The following is a 17,732-nucleotide window of genomic DNA, read 5'->3' as shown; positions in this document are numbered from 1 at the left end:
CTTCCTGCAACCCTGATTTTTGGATGCATATAGTGCAGGCTTCAAACAACAGGGGTTCGTGTAAAAAGTCAGAGGTACTCGTTTTACGAATCGAAACATGCGTTTCGATATGAAATTGTCCAAATAAACTATTTTTCAAAATTTTTGCTTACGGCCCTGAAACTTGAAACTGCATAAAATATCGAAGAAGTTCACACAAAGTTGGTGGAAAAATTCATTAAACCCCTCAAAATTAGAAAAGTTCCATCAGGGGGACATTTCACAAAGGATGTTTGAAAGTAAATTTCAGTTCTCTCCCTTTTCAAACTTCTTTCACTTCAGTCCTATAAAATTCAAAACGTACGAATTTTACAAGGATGACTGTATGGAACAAACAACTAAGAGGTTGATTTTCAATTCCTCAGAACTAAACGTTCAATAGTATTTTAATGTGGAACTTATCAAATTTTTTGTAGGATGATATAAGGAAACTGGAAACTTATGTTATATGAGTAGCAAAAGTAAAAAAATCCAAAAAGGATTTTTTGAAAAATTACTCTGGAATCATTAAGACCTTGAATTAAAAAAAAATGAAATAACTCAAAATCTAGTGAGTTTTGGAATATGCATATATGGGTTTAGTTTACTCCTTCTTTCATGTCCTATTTCCTCCTTAAAGGAATACGTCAAATTACCAATAACCCTGTATGTTTTTTTGTAGAATCGAATTAGAATTGAAGCAATGCAGAAATATGAAAAAGCGTTTTCTTCGTTTTATGGATCTTTTATTTAATCACATGAACCACATCAAAGGGAGTCAAAATTTTTTTAGAAACAAATGATCCATTTTAATCCCTCGTCAGAGGAAGTAACTCCCTTTAGGCAATTCACTCATGGAATTTGCTATCAAAATTTTGGATTTGAAATTAGTGATAAATATGTTAATTCGTTAGAAAAGTCCTACCTAAATTACAACCTTGAGATCGAAACATCAATTTTTTTATGTAATATGGCGCAGGAGTTTCCAGTCTCATCCTTGAGCTCTTTGCAGTCTGGATAGGGTCTTTAATCGGACCATGTGTGACCCTTTTCTTGTGGGTTAAATTACCAAATCAAACCCCTGATTTAATGGTAAGATCTGTTTTATTTCAATATTAATTTACATGCAGGCACTATCTTAAAAACTATTTGCTTTAAAAAAAAATTGAGAAAATGATGATTTGTAGAACTCTTTTAAACTTACAAAAATATACATATATATTAAATATTAAAACTTCTATACAACTTTTTCAAACTCAATCAGCCTAAATGGTGACATTCTCCTTTTTTTTCTTTCTATTTTTGACGTAGAACCATGTTTCTTCTTATAGATGTAAGGAAACATATTTTCGTATTTTTTTCTTTGTCTTTTCAACACCCTGTATAACACTTAAAAAAAATAATGACAGTTTCAATAATCTCTTACTTCGCTAATTCTACTTGAAATTAATTAAAAAATAAACGGATCACAATTGCAACAAAATACCAAGGAGATTTAATTTCATTAAGGTTATTGCTTGTATAAATATGTACCTAGTTCTATTAAAAAAAAAACTAAATTAAAAACATATTCTAAACGGTAGATTTAAATTATTACAACCTCAAATTTGAAGGTATAACTGAAAAAAAAATTATATACATCAAAACAATTTGTTAAAAAATTATTCCTATAAAAGACACGCCATTGACAAAAATTGCCTTCAACTTGCCATATTAAAATTTTCGTGTTTTAGCTATAAAATGACTACAAATATTATAAAATAACAAAATATCTTAATCTTAAAAGTATCACTATATCCTTATTTAAGCATAATATACAAATCCCCAAGGAAGTGGACATTGAATGAGAATTCTGATAGACTAATTATTTTTTTACACACACATAAAAAATACGGGATTAGTGAAAAATTTTAGAACGCAGCATAATTACAGTATCTTGAAAAGTATCAATTAATGAAATTGAAACAAAAAATGTGTAGGCACTTTTGCCTATGCTGGTGTAGGAAACGGATCTATGTACTTTTTGCTTCACTTTTTAGGGAAATAGAGAATGTGGAATTGTGCGTGATAGTCCTTAAATTTTCAGCTCATTTCAGTTGAGGTATACAAAATTTTGAAATTTGGATTGAGCCGAGTACCAAATTATTATTATAATATAACTAAAATAAATAAAATATTATAATATAACTTTTAGAAGATCTTTAGAGATCTAAATACAAACATATTCCTTGAAAATTTACTACATAAAAAAATCACATGACGAAAATTAAAATAAAGAATAATGTACGTTAAAGACTCCCCATACACGTAAAAATAAAAAAAAAACAAATGCACAATTCCGCAACAAATACATTAAACAATGAAACACACGAACAAAAAAAAACAATTTTCAATCCTTACAAAAAAATCTTGGCACACCATTGCGCCTGATTTGGGTAAAAATAAAATTTGGAAAAATCCATATTCAATTTCCAACTTTCCCTGAAATCTCACTTCATGAATCATCTGAAAACATTACTTGCAAGATGTGATCGTCACCAAATATGATTTGCCATTATTGAATAAGAATGTTTTTTGAGTTAGAAATTTATAAATACTAGAATACAAAGTAAAAAAACAATGTGGAAGCGCAACGTTGCTATTTCCTGTCATCAAAGCTTGATAACAGAAGTATGAAAATCTCAAAAAAAAGTTAAAACATTTTTTTAATTGTTTCAAAATAGTATTATAAATTTAACAAAGCATTCTAGGATTCAAAATATGACAAACGATATGGATACGTATGGATGTGCTTCTTATGAAACACAGGGTGTGGAAAATTGGTTCCTGAAGATCATTTTCAGTTAATAATTTTCAAAACATGTTGACATAAAATTAATGAAATCAACTTTTGGAATACTTAAAATTTGATGTACGCAATTTTGAAAAATTATTGTCCTTTGTTTGGTACACTAAAACTACAAATTTTCATATAAAAACTCTCATATATTTAATAATTTTTTGACTTTGCTACTCACTAATATACTGGCCTCCGCTTAAAATTTTCCAGACTCGAATTTTCTTCATTTTTTGAGGTACAATCTTAAGTGATATGTCAAATTGAAGAGTTTTAAAACTCTTTAAAAATTACATAATGAGTATCCAAAAAAATACTTGCCCTTGATGATATTTCACAAATAAAGTGAATTTTTTCAAATATTTTTTTACCTCATCCTGTATAATAAACATTGTTTTATAGTTTGCCGACTTTTGTCTTCTTCAATTTATATCATCATGTATGCTTTACTTTTACTCTTTTTCAGTAAACAACTTGTCCTTGCCGTTTTCTGTCAACTATCTTTATAGTTTTATAAATTTCGTTAAATTTTCAATAATTAATTTATCAATCAAAAGTAAAAACAACAATAAAAACGAATAAACATAATAACAAATTGTCACGTATACTTAACTTACAATTTAAAGAAAATTTGAACATTATGCATTACTTATTTATAATTCTGTTCAAAGTTTGGAAATCATTGGAAATGCAATAATAAAATCTTTCACAATACAACATTAACAGTTCGGAATAGATTATTTTTGAGAATGGAACGGCATCCTTAGTGAATCCAACCTACCAAGTCTTCAGTATTACGGGGTTGTGTTTCATACACGTAATTATGAAAAAAAACCCTCAAAAAATAATCCAATGGATTGAGGTCTGAAGATATTGCTGGCCATTTTATGGGTGCAGAATTATCAATCCACTGATTTCCAAATCTCACAGACAAATAATTTCGTGCCACATTTGCATTATGGGGCGGAGCAAATTTCCATCCAGCAATATTCTATTTTTCTTTCAGTGGAATTTCTTCCAAGTAATTTGGTAGAAAATTTTCTAGGAAGTTTAAGTAAGTTCCAGCATTCAAATTGTCTTCCAAGACATGAGGACCAATAAGTCTACCTTCAAGTATTCCTGCCCAAACGTTTACCTTAAACGTAGTTTGAAAATTTTCTTTCTACTCTACAGACTAATCGCGGCTTTTTTTGACATTGTCCATAAATCATTACCATATCAATTTTTTCAAAATTACTAAACTGAATCATAGAGAGAAATAAAAAAGTAAATGTTTCACTTATTAAACTATCAAAGATCTCAGACGTTAAACAAAAAGAACCGTAACCGTATTGAAACGTAAATCACTAAGTTACTTGTCCAACTACTGTTCACATCTTCAATGGTAATAACCAGAATAAAGTTAATGTCATTGCGATTATTATTTGTTATTATGCTTATTCGTTTTTATTATTATTTTTACTTTTATGAAGCAATATTTATTATTTAGGCAAAGGTAAAAGAATATTCACAAAATTCACTTTATTTGTGAAACGTCATTAAGTGCAAATATGTTTTTATACTATGCCATTTTTAAAAAGTTCAAAAATACCTTCAATTTGACTTCACTTAACGTTGTGTCTAACAAAATAAAGAAAATACGAGCCTGAGGAGCTTTAGGTGACGGACTCTGTAGGGGGATTAATATACATATGAGCATATATAGGAATTAATAAAAACATGTTTTGAATAACTTTCGGAAAAATTTGTTCACATGATTTGCCAAAACCCAGAGAAACCAATTATTTTTCATTGAACACCCTGTATGTTATTAAATACCATCAACTTACCAGTCACAAGAAACCATTGATTTTTTACATTTTCTAAATGCAACTTCCCATACATATCTTTATTGGTTTTCAAGCAATTTTATCACACCAACTTTCAAAATTTTGCAAAATCATTTTCGCTATACCCAAGAATACCTCGTTATCATATTTATGCCACCAGTTTAAGAATCACCTTATAAATCAAGACAAAAATTGAACACACAATTAAATCCCTTTCAAGCTTAAAGACTCCAAAGGGCACTTCACACATACACACACTACGTCTGTTACATCCCATTCCCTGACGTTCCCGGCCCGTACCCATTGTACCCATGCGGGCCATGACCATGGTACTGCATCATCACATTGTGCGCCTCCTCATCGTAGTACCCATTGGGGTAATTGTGGTATTCAGTAGGGGGGTTTGCTTGGTAGGTATTGTGAGCCAAAGGCAGATTACCATGGGGGTGACCGTGGTAGGTATACCCACTGTGAGGCACATACCAATTGGGGTATTGTTGCTGTTGGTGAACAGGTGCAGGGTAGGTCGCTTCATTGCTGGTAGATTGATGCACGTAAGGTACCGCACTGGTAGCCATTAAGGGGTTATTATTGGTAGTGACCATCCTAGGTGGGGAGGAGGTTGTGGCCGTGGACACAATGGTCTGAGGAGTAATTTCGACTGTTTGAAGTCTGGGGGAGCGTTGCGGAGCATCCACATAGGAAGTAGAGGGGGGAAAATTGACTCCATCTTGATTGGAAGCTACCACCTCTACCCCGCTGAAGCGATGGGTCAACTCCTCTATTGAGTTCAGATGGGGATCCGCGGTGGAACCACTGCTGGAGGGGGTGAGTAGAGGGGTGATTGTTTGTTGGCCCGACTCTTGAGAACGGGGAGAACTTGCTACTACCGTCGAAGGGGTTGTTGATCGAGTTTTTTTCAAACTGAGAGCTCCCCTTCGTCTGGTCTGCGTTGGAGCTCTAGCAGCGCCTCCCTGGGTCTTTGTCTGGTTGCCCCCAGCCTGGGCCTTTTTAGCCTTCTCCTTGGCTCTACGATTCTTGAACCACACCTGGAACCAAAAAGATGATGCGGTTAGATTAAAGCAAAATAATAGAAATAACTCGAGATGAGTCGTGTTCTTGGAGAATCTAATCAAAATTAAAACTTTTGATTAATTCGGGGGAAATATTTAAAATTTTAGAAATCCCGAACCCAATGTAAACTGAACAATAAACTGAGTCCTAGCAAGCTACTTTACCAAATTGCGTTAATAACTTTTCCGGGCAAAGTCGAGCGCTAATATCCAGCAAATACAATGGCGCAAGTTGATTTTCCTTTGAAAAGAAAACTTCCCAAAATTCCCTGTTAAAATACAAATTTTCTGTTGCTTTTAGCTGTGAATTCCAGTAGACTTTCCCGTCTCAAATCAAGGTAATATTGAAATTTTTCAAATTTCAAAACGGCATATTCTTCAACTCCAAATTGCGTAACTTTGCCCCAATTTGACCGTCCTCGAGTCTGTCTTGTTGCCGAGATCCTCAGTTGAACTCCAGAAGCGGGCACCCTGTATGACTAAGCTGAGGATGATCTCCTAGGACAATAATTATCCGAAAAACAAACATGAAACAGGTTACTTAGCCGAGCCCCGGCACCCGATACGTCTTAAAAAGTCAAAGAGAAAGCTCTAAGCCCAGATTACCTCCATAATACTCTATATACGTTTGAGGGACAGTTGTCACGTATTTCAGCAACATTTCCCTATATCATCGTCGGCAGCCGCATTTACCCGCCCTTTCGGTAATAGTTATTTTATGTAGGGCCAAGGCGGGGTGAGAGCGTCACTGGAACAACCCCTGATAATCCTCTGCGCTAATGGAAAACAACCCTAGTAGGTCCGTTCCGAGCCATTGTGTTATTGTATTGAATAAAATATATACAGTTATCCGAGATTGAATGGAGCCAACCGCCCTTGTTAGTTGCCAAAGATGCCTCTCTGTTCAGCGACGATAGAGGGTATATACTACCCTCGGTCGTACATCGGAACCGTTTTTTCAAGGGAAGGGATTAACTTCTTTTTTCGAATTTCATTTCATTGTCAGTCGGCATGATTGGAATTGAATTGGCCGATGCAGTTGGACGGAAAACCATTTTTTGCCATTGTTTGCGTCTAGCAGCTTTGAAATTTCTATTTATTGTTTCGCATTGAGCCGGAGAGATAGAACCATTATCGATACAACTTTGAGCCTCCGGGCAATGAATAGAGCGCAAAACCGAGTAAGAACGTAACACTTTAAAATCTCAGAAAATTCAGGTTAATGAACGGTTTTTCTTGGAAATTTCAGGTTTTTTCTAGCACCTTCGAAATTTTCAAATTTTTCAAATTGCGCAACTTTGCTCTAATTTAACTGGTCTCGTGTCTTTTAGGGTCATCGAGATTCTCATGACTGAGCTGCAGAAAGGAACACCATGTGCACCTCACCGCTTCACCTAATTCTGATCCAATGTCCGTTGTTTGTGGTATTCAATTTAAGGAAAACGAGGTTATATCAGGTCTAGGACGACTAAATGCCGAAATCCGAGGGGCAGTTACCATCAATCTGTTAAATTGTTGCCAAGAAGCTGAAGAAAAATAAATCCTACAGGTACCTTCGATTTCCTCAGAGCATATATCAAGAACCTAAATTGGAAATATGCCAGATATCAGCATGTGGCGGAACGAACAATATTGTTTCAGATGTGCCTCATGGCGCTAACGAGTCCAGCCACATGCTTCCAATAATGTTAATCGTTCTTTATTAGGATTAAGTCAATGTTTAGTCAAATTTTTTCGTTAGTCATTGTGACATAATTTCTGGAGTAAAGATCATCATCCTCATTATCATCATCAGTGACCATTGCAAGGATATCATGTCTAATCACGGCATCTTGTCGGCTTGCTGCAAATAGCTTTCGGGGGCCATTTTGTCGCTCTTGGTGCAAACTTTGGATGACCCAATTCGCCATAACAAGTCCCACCCCAAACCGTGAAATCGAAATGACAAGTTTTGAATTTGTCCAAAAACACTTGAACACTGAAATCGAAAAGTCCAAACCCATCACCTGGACAAGGGACAACAGTCTGCTTATCATCATTGTCCTGTCATCCATATTCGTCAAACTAAAAACGCATATGTTACAGTGCACCCCCTGTGTCCCAAGCAGGGGCATTATTGCGGCGTGTCGATGACAATGCCGAATAATACAGGGGCGGTATATTTGCTCTCCCATCGGTAATGATTCAATTTAGTGCCTGGTTAGTCTTTTGAAAGCGGCACAGCTGCCGTTCCAGTCATCTCTGGGTTTATGCAATCACTGCATATGAAGGAGATTCGCCTTATTTTGGTACTCCCTCTTTAAAAAATTGGACTGGTCCTCTTCGTGCCAGTTTACCTCCCAAAGGAGGTGTCATCCCATTTAATTTTTTATAGTGTGAGAAGCATTTTTTTCTCACCCTGTATAATATCTTTCCTAAAAATTTTTACCCTAAACAGAAACATGTGTTTCGATTTCTTTTTACATTATTTTTGTTTTTCACCCTGTAGTTTAAAACTATTAATTTTACAAACCAAAACACTCCATCCTACCAACTCAAACATATTTCTTATTTTTAGAGACATTTAGATATAAATTGCACAATGTATGATTTCATTTATTTCCCACGAAATGGACACCTTATTTCAGACGTTTTTCAGCAAGTTGAAAATGACCAATTTTACACGTACAGATTTTAAGTATATCCCCTGAACTTAACTGAATCACCTGGATTTCTCTGAAGTATCATGATGTAAAGAAAATTCTATCCTCATAAAGATTTGTTAACATGATTTCATATAGATATTTTAACGAACTGACGTCGGATAATTCTTCAGAAACTTCAATTTGCTTCCTTTTGGTAGCACTGACCTTGTCAAGAAAATTGATTCGCCGTGATCCTAATTTCATTGATGCATCCTATCGTGATTACCTGAAGAAAATCGCTTCCTCGTGCGCAAAAATAAAATTTTACACCGGTTTCATGCAATGTGAAATCGATGATTTCACATCGCATCCTTTTGATTCTCTGCGATGATAATGTGAATGTGATATCATTAAGAATGCTGACTTCACAAAAGTGTGTTATCGTGATTTCATATGTGGTTTAAATGAGCTTTGGTTTCAGACTTCTGCAATTGACGAAGAAACAATTTTCTAGGCAGATAATAGAAAATCAATTAAAATTTTACTTGAATTCTGGACTCCTGAACTCCAACTTTGAGAGCCAACTCCTCCCTGCCAAAAATGTCCGGATATGCCTGTTTTTCGAAGTAAGTCTCCATGATGGAGAGTTGGTCCTTGTTGTAGGTGGTCCGTTCTCTTCGTTGCTTCCTCGGAGCGACTGGGAATAAAGAGAAGACTATGGATTAGGTTAGAGCAAGTAAGTGACACAATTAAATTATTTTTCCCGCGAGAGTTAAATTAATCGAGACAAGGAAAATAAAATTGAACACTGCAACATAAAAATCTACTTTGGGTGTGTTCTGTTGTGGGTCTTTGCAGCGGCGCGGCGGGGCCTTCTGCCGCTCTTCGTCTTTTAAATCCGGATTACGCGCTCGACCAGAGACCTCACAAACAAGAAAAATCCTTCACGACAATGGCAGAGAAGACCCGACTAATAATTCCCGAACGATTTTATTATTTATTTAACGATGAGCTATTCTATTTAAATGATTTCTGATCGGGTTAACGGGGACTATATGTATTATGTCCATTATGATACATAATATAGTAAGAGAGCGGTTACGCAAGTGATTAAAAAAACTGACAAGGTCCTTAGTAAAAGGCAAAATTTCAAATTTTGAAAAAGTCTCTCTTTATGCAAGGTTTTTTTTTAGGTGTGCCTAACATTTCTATCTCCGAAACGGTGAGAGTTACAATTTCGGTTAAATTAGACAAAAGTTGTCTCTGGTGAAGTTCGTTTAGGAAATCGCTACTAGGTTGCCACATTTTCAGTTTTTTTTTTCATTTTTCTTTTTTCAACTCTATTTATATTTTGGATGCTTGAAGTACCTACAGTGTCACCCATAAAATCCGTATCATAAGGAAATTGTTTTTACTTGTGAATTTGGGCAAATTTTGACATTGCCTTCAGGTTGTGCTTCACAGATGATGAGAAATGACGCACGAATGGAAAAACAAATGACTGTCTATAACTGTCAAATTGTAATTTTTTTTCAAAGACATTCAAAATCTACCATAATTTGTCAAAATTTTGAAAAATCACAAAAAAAGGTTTCTTAATCTCTCATGTTCTACCTATATGGCAATTTTCAACTTCCCCTGACAACTTTAATTTAAACATCTTTTTTGTATTTTTGCTTTTTTGAGGTGCTCGAATCGATCGGCAACATAACAAGAATAATTATTTGTTTACATATCTAATTCATGTCAATTGACTTTATAAAACTAGATCGACTTTGCATCAAGGCATACGTAGCATCTTTAATGAATTTTACATTTTTTTTTAAAGGCATATTCATTACAATTTTAACTAATGAACACTCATTCAGACCGTTACTTTGATATACCATAATTGTTCTTATAAGGCTGCTGACCGATTTGAATACCTCGAAAATGTAGAAATACAAAAAAGTAAAAAAAAACGAAAATTGTACGAGAAAGTTGAAAATGGCATATGGATAAAAAATAAGAAATTAACTTTTTCCTTTTTAATTTTTGCGAAATTTTGAAAAATAATGCTAGATTTTGCAAGTTTTTGAAAAAAAATGCAATTTGACAGTTACATAGTCATTTGTTTTTCGATTTGTATGTCATTTTTTACCATTTGTGAAACACAACCCTTGAAGGCAAAGTTAAAATTTACCAAAGTAAAAAATTTTTTTTTTACTTATGAATTTATAAATAAAAATATTTCCCATATGATGCAGACTTTATGGGTGACACTGTAGACACTTCATGCACCTAAAATACAAATAGAGCTGAAAAATTCGAAATCTCCATGACTTTTTAAATGTGACCTTTCAGTCGAACAAGTCCATTCTGGCCTATTCCATCACTTCTCAACAAAATTAATTTCTTTAAGAAAACTATTACTTCTTCCTTCCTAAAGTGTCTCCGTATTTATTTTATCTTTTTGACACATAAAAGCCCTGATTTCTGCCCTTTTTCTTATCCTCCAAACACTCCATCAACATCGCGGAAAGCAAAACCGCATTATTTGGCCGTCACCTAAAAATGTTGGTGGGAAAGCGTCAGCTGGCCAATGAACGCGCGTTCCATGGGGTGTCAAATTCAATCAGCACTGTTTTATTGGAGTACTTTAACCGTAAATTTTAACAGCTTCAGTGTTTCCAAGAGGGGTTGGCTACATTTCCGAACGCAAACTATTAACCGAGGGCTGAGATTCTTGATGATTTTTGCTGGCGTCAAACAGAGAGGGTGAATTTTAATGCGTAGGATTCCACTGAGGTCGTCGGATTGTAGGAAAAAAAAAAACAAAAAAAGACATCTTTAGTCATGATGTGGAAAGACGCAAAATGAACCTTTCTGTAAGTTATTCCATTTGGAAGAGCCAACGTTTTAAATTTGTTTGTGTTACTAAGTGGATTTGCCGGAATTTCGAGGTAATCAGCCTTTTCTGTGCAGAGCTTTCATAGAAATTAAGCGATTGAGCTTTACAATTGTAGACTTGTAGCAAATATATTAAGGTTTAGAAGGTTCAAAATTAACATTCTAGGTGACCCCATTTGAAAGCTCTTAAAAGTCTTCAGAGATACATTGAGAACAATTAAATCTATCCTACAGGAATCCTTGGGATTGGCGAATTATATATATTTTAGCGGTTTTCAAAGCCTTGGGCAATGCAAAATCACTTTGAAATGAAGAAATATTTCATTGAGATTTTATGGTCCAAAGATCCTAAAAAAGTCACAACCATACTGAAAATTTCAGTTTACATAGAAAATACCTTAAAAGCATCAAAACTTGTATCGAATATCCATCATTGCAGAAAAGCGAATAGTGAAAACTCGAAGAAATCGATATTGAATTGATATTGAAAGTTTCTATTTGTGTATCGAGATTACTGATAATTTCCAATAGTCCCTGCGTCTGTTGCTACACATTCCTTTCTTGGACACACTATGTTCGGCTTTGGGAATTGACACAACCAGTACATGAAAAATTACAAGTTTAACGTACGTTTGAAGTTTGTATTTTTGTTTTGGGGAAAAAATCTAATATTGTAAAAATATTTTTATCCTGACATGACTTCTGATTAAATCAGGAATTAACCCTTAATTCATTTTTCTAAATGGAACATGCCAGTTTTTTTAGTGAAAATAAGTTTGTTGTCAAAAATAAACATAAATTTCATAATGCAACATAATAGCGATTCTCAAGGGTTTTTGATTTATTTTCATTTTTACGACTTTTTCGGCACTTGTTACGCACGGTTACTGAAACTCAATTATTTAAAAAACTATTAGACATAATATATTGATGAAATAAATTTTAAATTACTGGAAAATTAAGACATTTTTACAAACAATTAAAGAATTAAGAAAAACACTTGAAAAAAAAATTGGAATTTAAGGTTTTTAAATTCAAAAGCCATTTTTTCCAAATGGCACCCTACAATTATTTTTGCACCATAAGGTAGTTAGGAAAAAAATGAACAAATACGATGTACATCGTAAATATTAAAAATTAATATTTTACGAGTAAATCGAAAAAAACTATAAACCACTTTTCACTGCATGAGTAATAGGTACATTAGCGCACCTTTACACGATCAAATTGCTCAATATTTGTTTTAATTTCTTGTTGTTTTTTCACAATGTGAGGTTTTTTTCCACAAAAAAAATAGACTTCAAAAATACATTAAACTTGTAATTTTCCATATACGCATTACGTCAGCTCCCAAAGGCGAACCCTGTACTAACCCCAGAAGGCTTACAGTATTTTTTCGTCTATATTACATAATATTTAAAAACGGTATTAACTACCTGTTTGTTGGATCTATCAATAGGGATCTATTTCGAGGCATGGAGTATCATTTTCATGGGGAAACCTTGCAGTGCGACGGTGTCATATCGACTGGGCACTTCAAGGGTTTGCAGACATGTAAGGCACACATTCTTTGACCCCGTAAAAAATAAAGAGAGAATTCTTCATTCCGATGCCTACTGAAAGTATAATAGTCCCCCCTAAAATGCTGCCTATCCGGTCTTCCAAAATCTAATTTAAACCCAGCTAGACCATATATCAGAATTTTCTGACAGGAATTCGTTGATTTGCATTTGGATGCTGTGTCCGGTAGCCGGCGAGGTGTAAAAATAAAACCCAAGTCAACAAATCATCGAGGTAGAAAGAACGGTTTTTTCCTTCGGTCATAAGACCATTTAAAGTCCTCCGGGGACCGCACAACCAATTATTTACGTTTTGTTGTGTTGTAAAAGAATTTTCAGTGGCGTTCAGGGAAAACTGGTAAAAAAAGCTGAAACTGAAATTGTGCCTTCTCCACCTCTGGTCGTATTCCAAGGTGAAGTGTTCATCGGCCGCGTATCAGACCAAAAAACCAGAACAGTAAAATTTATGAGCAGTTTCATATAAAATTCAATACCGGTAGCCGGAGCGAATCAAACCGAATTGTTCAAGTCTACAATTTTAGGTCTTTATGTGCGTGTTTGAGAGGATTACGCCCGGGCTTGTTAACCAGCTGCAATCCCTTTCTCCCCCGACATTTATCGGGGATTATTTTTAACGTGCACTTTCTGGAACATACTTTGTTGTCGCATTGAATGCACTGACTCCCAAAGATGAGAGGTACGGTCCTATATAAAAAATTCAACACAAGTCCCTTTAAGGACTGGAAATAGCCCTTGGGAAGTTGTCATGGTTACGCAACGTTCACCTATGAAAAACAGCCCTTTCGTTGTCATGGGGACCGCCGCCCAACCACCCTGGTAATCGGCTCAAGGGGCCCATCTTCGAGAAACTTCAGCGTACTAACACGGGTTGTTTCGACGTCCTGTCGCACAGTTTCAAATTGGGGAAAATGCGGGAGCGCTTTTTCAATGCCTTTTTGATGCCAGAAACTAGAGAAAACAACGTTAGTAGTATCTAAGATTTGAGAAGAATCCGGGTTGGTTTTCCCATTTTCTTGGTACTGACAATGAACTACTAATGATAAGTCACGGTACCAAAGTTGGAGAGAAAAAAAAGGACGAGCAACACCGGTCTTCACGTCTAATGGGAAGATTGCAGATCATCAGAAGATCAACCTATGCAGGAGGATGCATCTAGAAATTCGACTGAGATTTACTGAGTGCAAAAAGCTTCCAAAGGATGAAATACATAATGAAAACGGAGAATCCAGAGTCGGAAATGGATAAGAAGAAGAGCATGTTTCGGTTGAATACCAGATAGTCAGTGCCCGTTCGCCGTATCAAAGAATTTACAGCAACTGTTAAAAAAAAAATGAAGATACGGGCAGCGGAACCCAAGATATCATTATACGAAGTGAAAGACACCTCCCAGTGATGGTTCCCAGATCTGGAAAGGGTCCTCACCGGGGCAGGAAAGAATCCCAGTGACGATTCGAAAGTTGCTGGAGGTGGATGCATCGGGGCACTTATGGTTATTGAGGTTAGTTCGGGTTGATTCTTGTTAATTATTCTTCCCGAGTCAAGTTATTTCCTGCAGCCACTTCAGAATCGGGCACGTGGCGCAAGAAAACGGATACATTTAACCCACGCCACATAGAAGAGATAACCCAAAACAAACAACCTGAAGTGTTAATACACGGAAACGCAATAAATCGACGCAACGGCTGTAGTTCCTGATGACAAAATTCCCTCGAGTTGTGTTGCATGGTGGATAGATATAGGGTTTCAAGTGGGAAAACACCATTGGCGGCACAAAAATGAAAAAATCGCTCCCCATAAAGATGTCTTAAGTATTATCCAACACCCAGAAATTAGCACAAAAAAAATCACAAAACATTCATGAAAACGTTGATAATTACGACATATAAAGAATTAATTATCGTCATTCGAGACGCCACGCTTCTCCGCCACTGCCCCAATTCGTTCCCTCCAACGCAACTTTTCCTGCCCATGAATACAAGCTGAGAGCTAATAGATTTGTAAACATTGGTCTCGCACTCCCTGGGGGTGTCGTGTGCTTATTTGAGGGTGGAAATGTGATACTTTCCAATTAAATAATTCATTGCCGCTAAAGGGCCTTGTCTAATGTAATTTGGGGGTTTAAAAGTAACATTTACCTGGAAGATTCCCCGCGTAGGTGACTGGCAGATTGGAGACTCCAAACGAGATCATGGGTCGAAGGGCTTGGTAGTTGGACCATGCTCCGGCCATGCCGAGTCCAGAATACGAGGCTGGACTCGGTGCTGTGAACGGGCCAGGAGTCCGGACGGGGTAGGAAACAGTAGGGGGGGCGGAATAAGCCCCCGTTAGGGATGGAAATGTTGCAGTAGTCGATAAGGGGTAAAGATGCGTACTCCGTATCGGGAACTGAGCAGTACCCGGTTCCTGAAACGGGGCTGTACTCGGTCCCGATGGTTCAGTACAGGGTACAGGGCAACCAGGGTTCTCGGTGGAGCCCCTTAAGTGTCCCTCCGGTGGTATAATGTTGGAGCTGTTTTCTGAAACAAAAGTTTGAGAATGAAAATTAAATTTTCATCAATAGGCACAGCTTTCCGAGAAGACGTAATCCCTTAAAGGGAGCTTCCGCCCTTAAAATCTCGGTGAAAGAACAACTATTTGCTGGCTGCACCATAGGGGCTAATCTCCTCATTTACCGCTTCTACCGAGAAAGGTAACCAAGTGGAAAAATTAATTTCGGTTAAGCTCTAGGCGGTTAGGCTTTCGGCGTTGGTAATGGGCGTATGTGTCTATCATCCCAACCTGACCCACAGAATCCAATTTTTTAATTTTTCTGAATGAATCATTGATTAAGCTTTTATTAACACTTTGAAGGATTCGAAAGGTGTTCAGGCACGTCTTAGATTATCCTGCATATCAAATTTCCTACGTAAGCAAAAAATGGAATCTAAAGAGAGGTTTAATAATAAGAGAAATTCGAAGAATGTTTACTATTAATTACCCCTAATATATCTATATCTAACAAGATAATCAGGCTGCAGACATTTCCGTTATCATGGTGTCTGCATAATTTACAACTCCCTCTAATAACAGCTCGTCAGACAAGCCATTGGTTATATTCTGCGAATTAGGATGTAATTTCAATTATGCACAGGTTCGATGACTCTAAGCCAATCACGAAATGCCTGTTTATTGAAATCAGCGCTTTTAATTAATTATAGTTAATTACATAATTTGCCTAAATGCATGTGAGAGAGTTATTATGGAAATTGCATATATATACATAATCATGACATTTCCTTTGTATCGAAAAACTATAGAAGTTTTTTTAAGTAAAAACGACCTTAATTGAAGGGCTTCTGGTCCTAATGCCTTAAAAATGCATTTAGAGGCACCTTCATTATCAACTGAAAAACTCGCGAAAATCGCGCTCAAATTGGCTCCTGCATTTCAGAGTTTGCGAAATACCACTCAGTATATTTTGTATGTGTATTTTTTCGTTCTCGAACTGCACTATTCTTAAGAAAACGCTTCCCAGTGCATGTCCCTATTTCTCCCTCCATCGGTTTTCGAGATATCACGGATTTAATACAGTGCCTGATTAAGCTTGACTGTTCTAAATTGGACAGACTGTATGTTTTGCTTTTGACTTGAAGCATCCAGAAAGAACATTTCTCGACACCAGTTCCTGCCCATCTTTCTCTTCTCTTTTCTCTATCGGTTTCCGAGATATCCCCGGTTTTTATTGACCAATCTAAATTTGATAATTGTCAATAAATCAGTGATTTGAAACTCGACTATTCTAAATGGGACTCCCCGTATATATTTGCGTTTCTGAATGGAATATTCCTACACTTCACTCTATCCGTTTGCCAGAGATTCAGATATTTGGTGACACCTGTTATGCTGATGAAAAGCGAGGGTTAAAAACTGTTCATAATTCAAGCAGCTGAAACAAATTTTTGTACATGAAACACTCGGTATATTTTTCTGTGTTCGTGTTGAAGCATCCTCAAGGAAAAATCGTCCAATGCCCATGCTAATGGTGGCAAAGGTAAATTTGAAAAAACTGAATCGTCCGAATACCTAAACCCAATAAATATCACTTTTTGCACGTTCACCAAAATTACAATGCTTTTTTCCTCTGGCCACTAATCAATTGATGGCAACTTAACCGCAAGTATGTCAACATAAATCCTACTTAAAGAGGTGCAATTAGCTTAATTGCTTGGTACCACAGCCGCTTAATTACACTGGGAACTGACGTATAGTCGTGTAGTGCTATAGAAGAAGAGCTGACGGCAATTCACGAGTTTTTCGCTTATTTTGTCGGATTAAGTATGAAATTTGCAACTGTACACAGCATATTTCATTTATCACTGTTTTCAATCGACGTAAATAAACTTTATGATAGAAAATTGGAAATTGATGTTTAGCAAGTTTTAAAAATTGATATTCGATGAGTAAGTATTACACTTGAACTACATGACCAATGAGCGCATATTAACGCGCAAAAGGTAGATTTAATGATTTTTTCGAGCCAAATAATCTAAAAGTCTCTATATACAAAACTCTTACCGAAATTGTTCATGGTTGGTCAATGCTCCTCTATTTCCGTATACAGCACCGGCACTTCAATTACTCACGAATTTCGATGTTCAAAATACGGCAAAAGAACGTATCGAATGTACACACCGAAAAACCGATTTATCCTTTTTTTCTCAACATCCTAGACGAACTGATGAAACAACCCGTAAGTGCAGGTAGACTTGCAAATTATTGGGGGGTGGAACCTTGCTGGGGTGGTCTGTTGAAAAGCGGGCTGAAGATATGGCTGAAGACAATTACAAGAACTCCAAGAATCGGTCAAGAACTAAAAGCGAAAAATTGCAATGGCGCTAACCATG

The 17,732-nt window shown here is 36.0% G+C and overlaps 1 protein-coding gene across 1 annotated transcript; it reads right to left on the bottom strand.

Annotated features, from left to right (window-relative positions):
- Positions 1 to 3,982: 3,982 nt before the first annotated feature.
- Positions 3,983 to 17,416, bottom strand: LOC136419404 (homeobox protein OTX1 B-like). Its single transcript, XM_066405687.1, has 4 exons — positions 17,404 to 17,416; positions 14,985 to 15,365; positions 8,926 to 9,077; positions 3,983 to 5,732 (listed from the first exon to the last, which is right to left on the bottom strand). Exons 1-4 carry the CDS (start codon positions 17,414 to 17,416, stop codon positions 4,950 to 4,952), a joined length of 1,329 nt encoding a protein of 442 aa, XP_066261784.1. The 3' UTR covers positions 3,983 to 4,949.
- Between the last annotated feature and the right edge of the window lie 316 nt (positions 17,417 to 17,732).

Source organism: Euwallacea similis, chromosome 2 (genome assembly GCF_039881205.1).
Source record: "Euwallacea similis isolate ESF13 chromosome 2, ESF131.1, whole genome shotgun sequence".
Lineage (NCBI taxonomy): Eukaryota > Metazoa > Arthropoda > Insecta > Coleoptera > Curculionidae > Euwallacea > Euwallacea similis.
The sequence above is the reverse complement of the archived record's forward strand: the minus strand, read 5'-3'. Positions and strand labels throughout refer to the sequence as shown.

Excerpts from the sequence above, each read along its gene's own strand:
- LOC136419404 (XM_066405687.1), bottom strand. Across the intron at positions 9,078-14,984 it reads CTACGCGGGGAATCTTCCAG|TCGCTCCGAGGAAGCAACGA; the intron begins GTAAATGTTACT and ends CTTTATTCCCAG. Across the intron at positions 5,733-8,925 it reads TTCAGGAGTCCAGAATTCAA|GTGTGGTTCAAGAATCGTAG; the intron begins GTAAAATTTTAA and ends TTTTGGTTCCAG.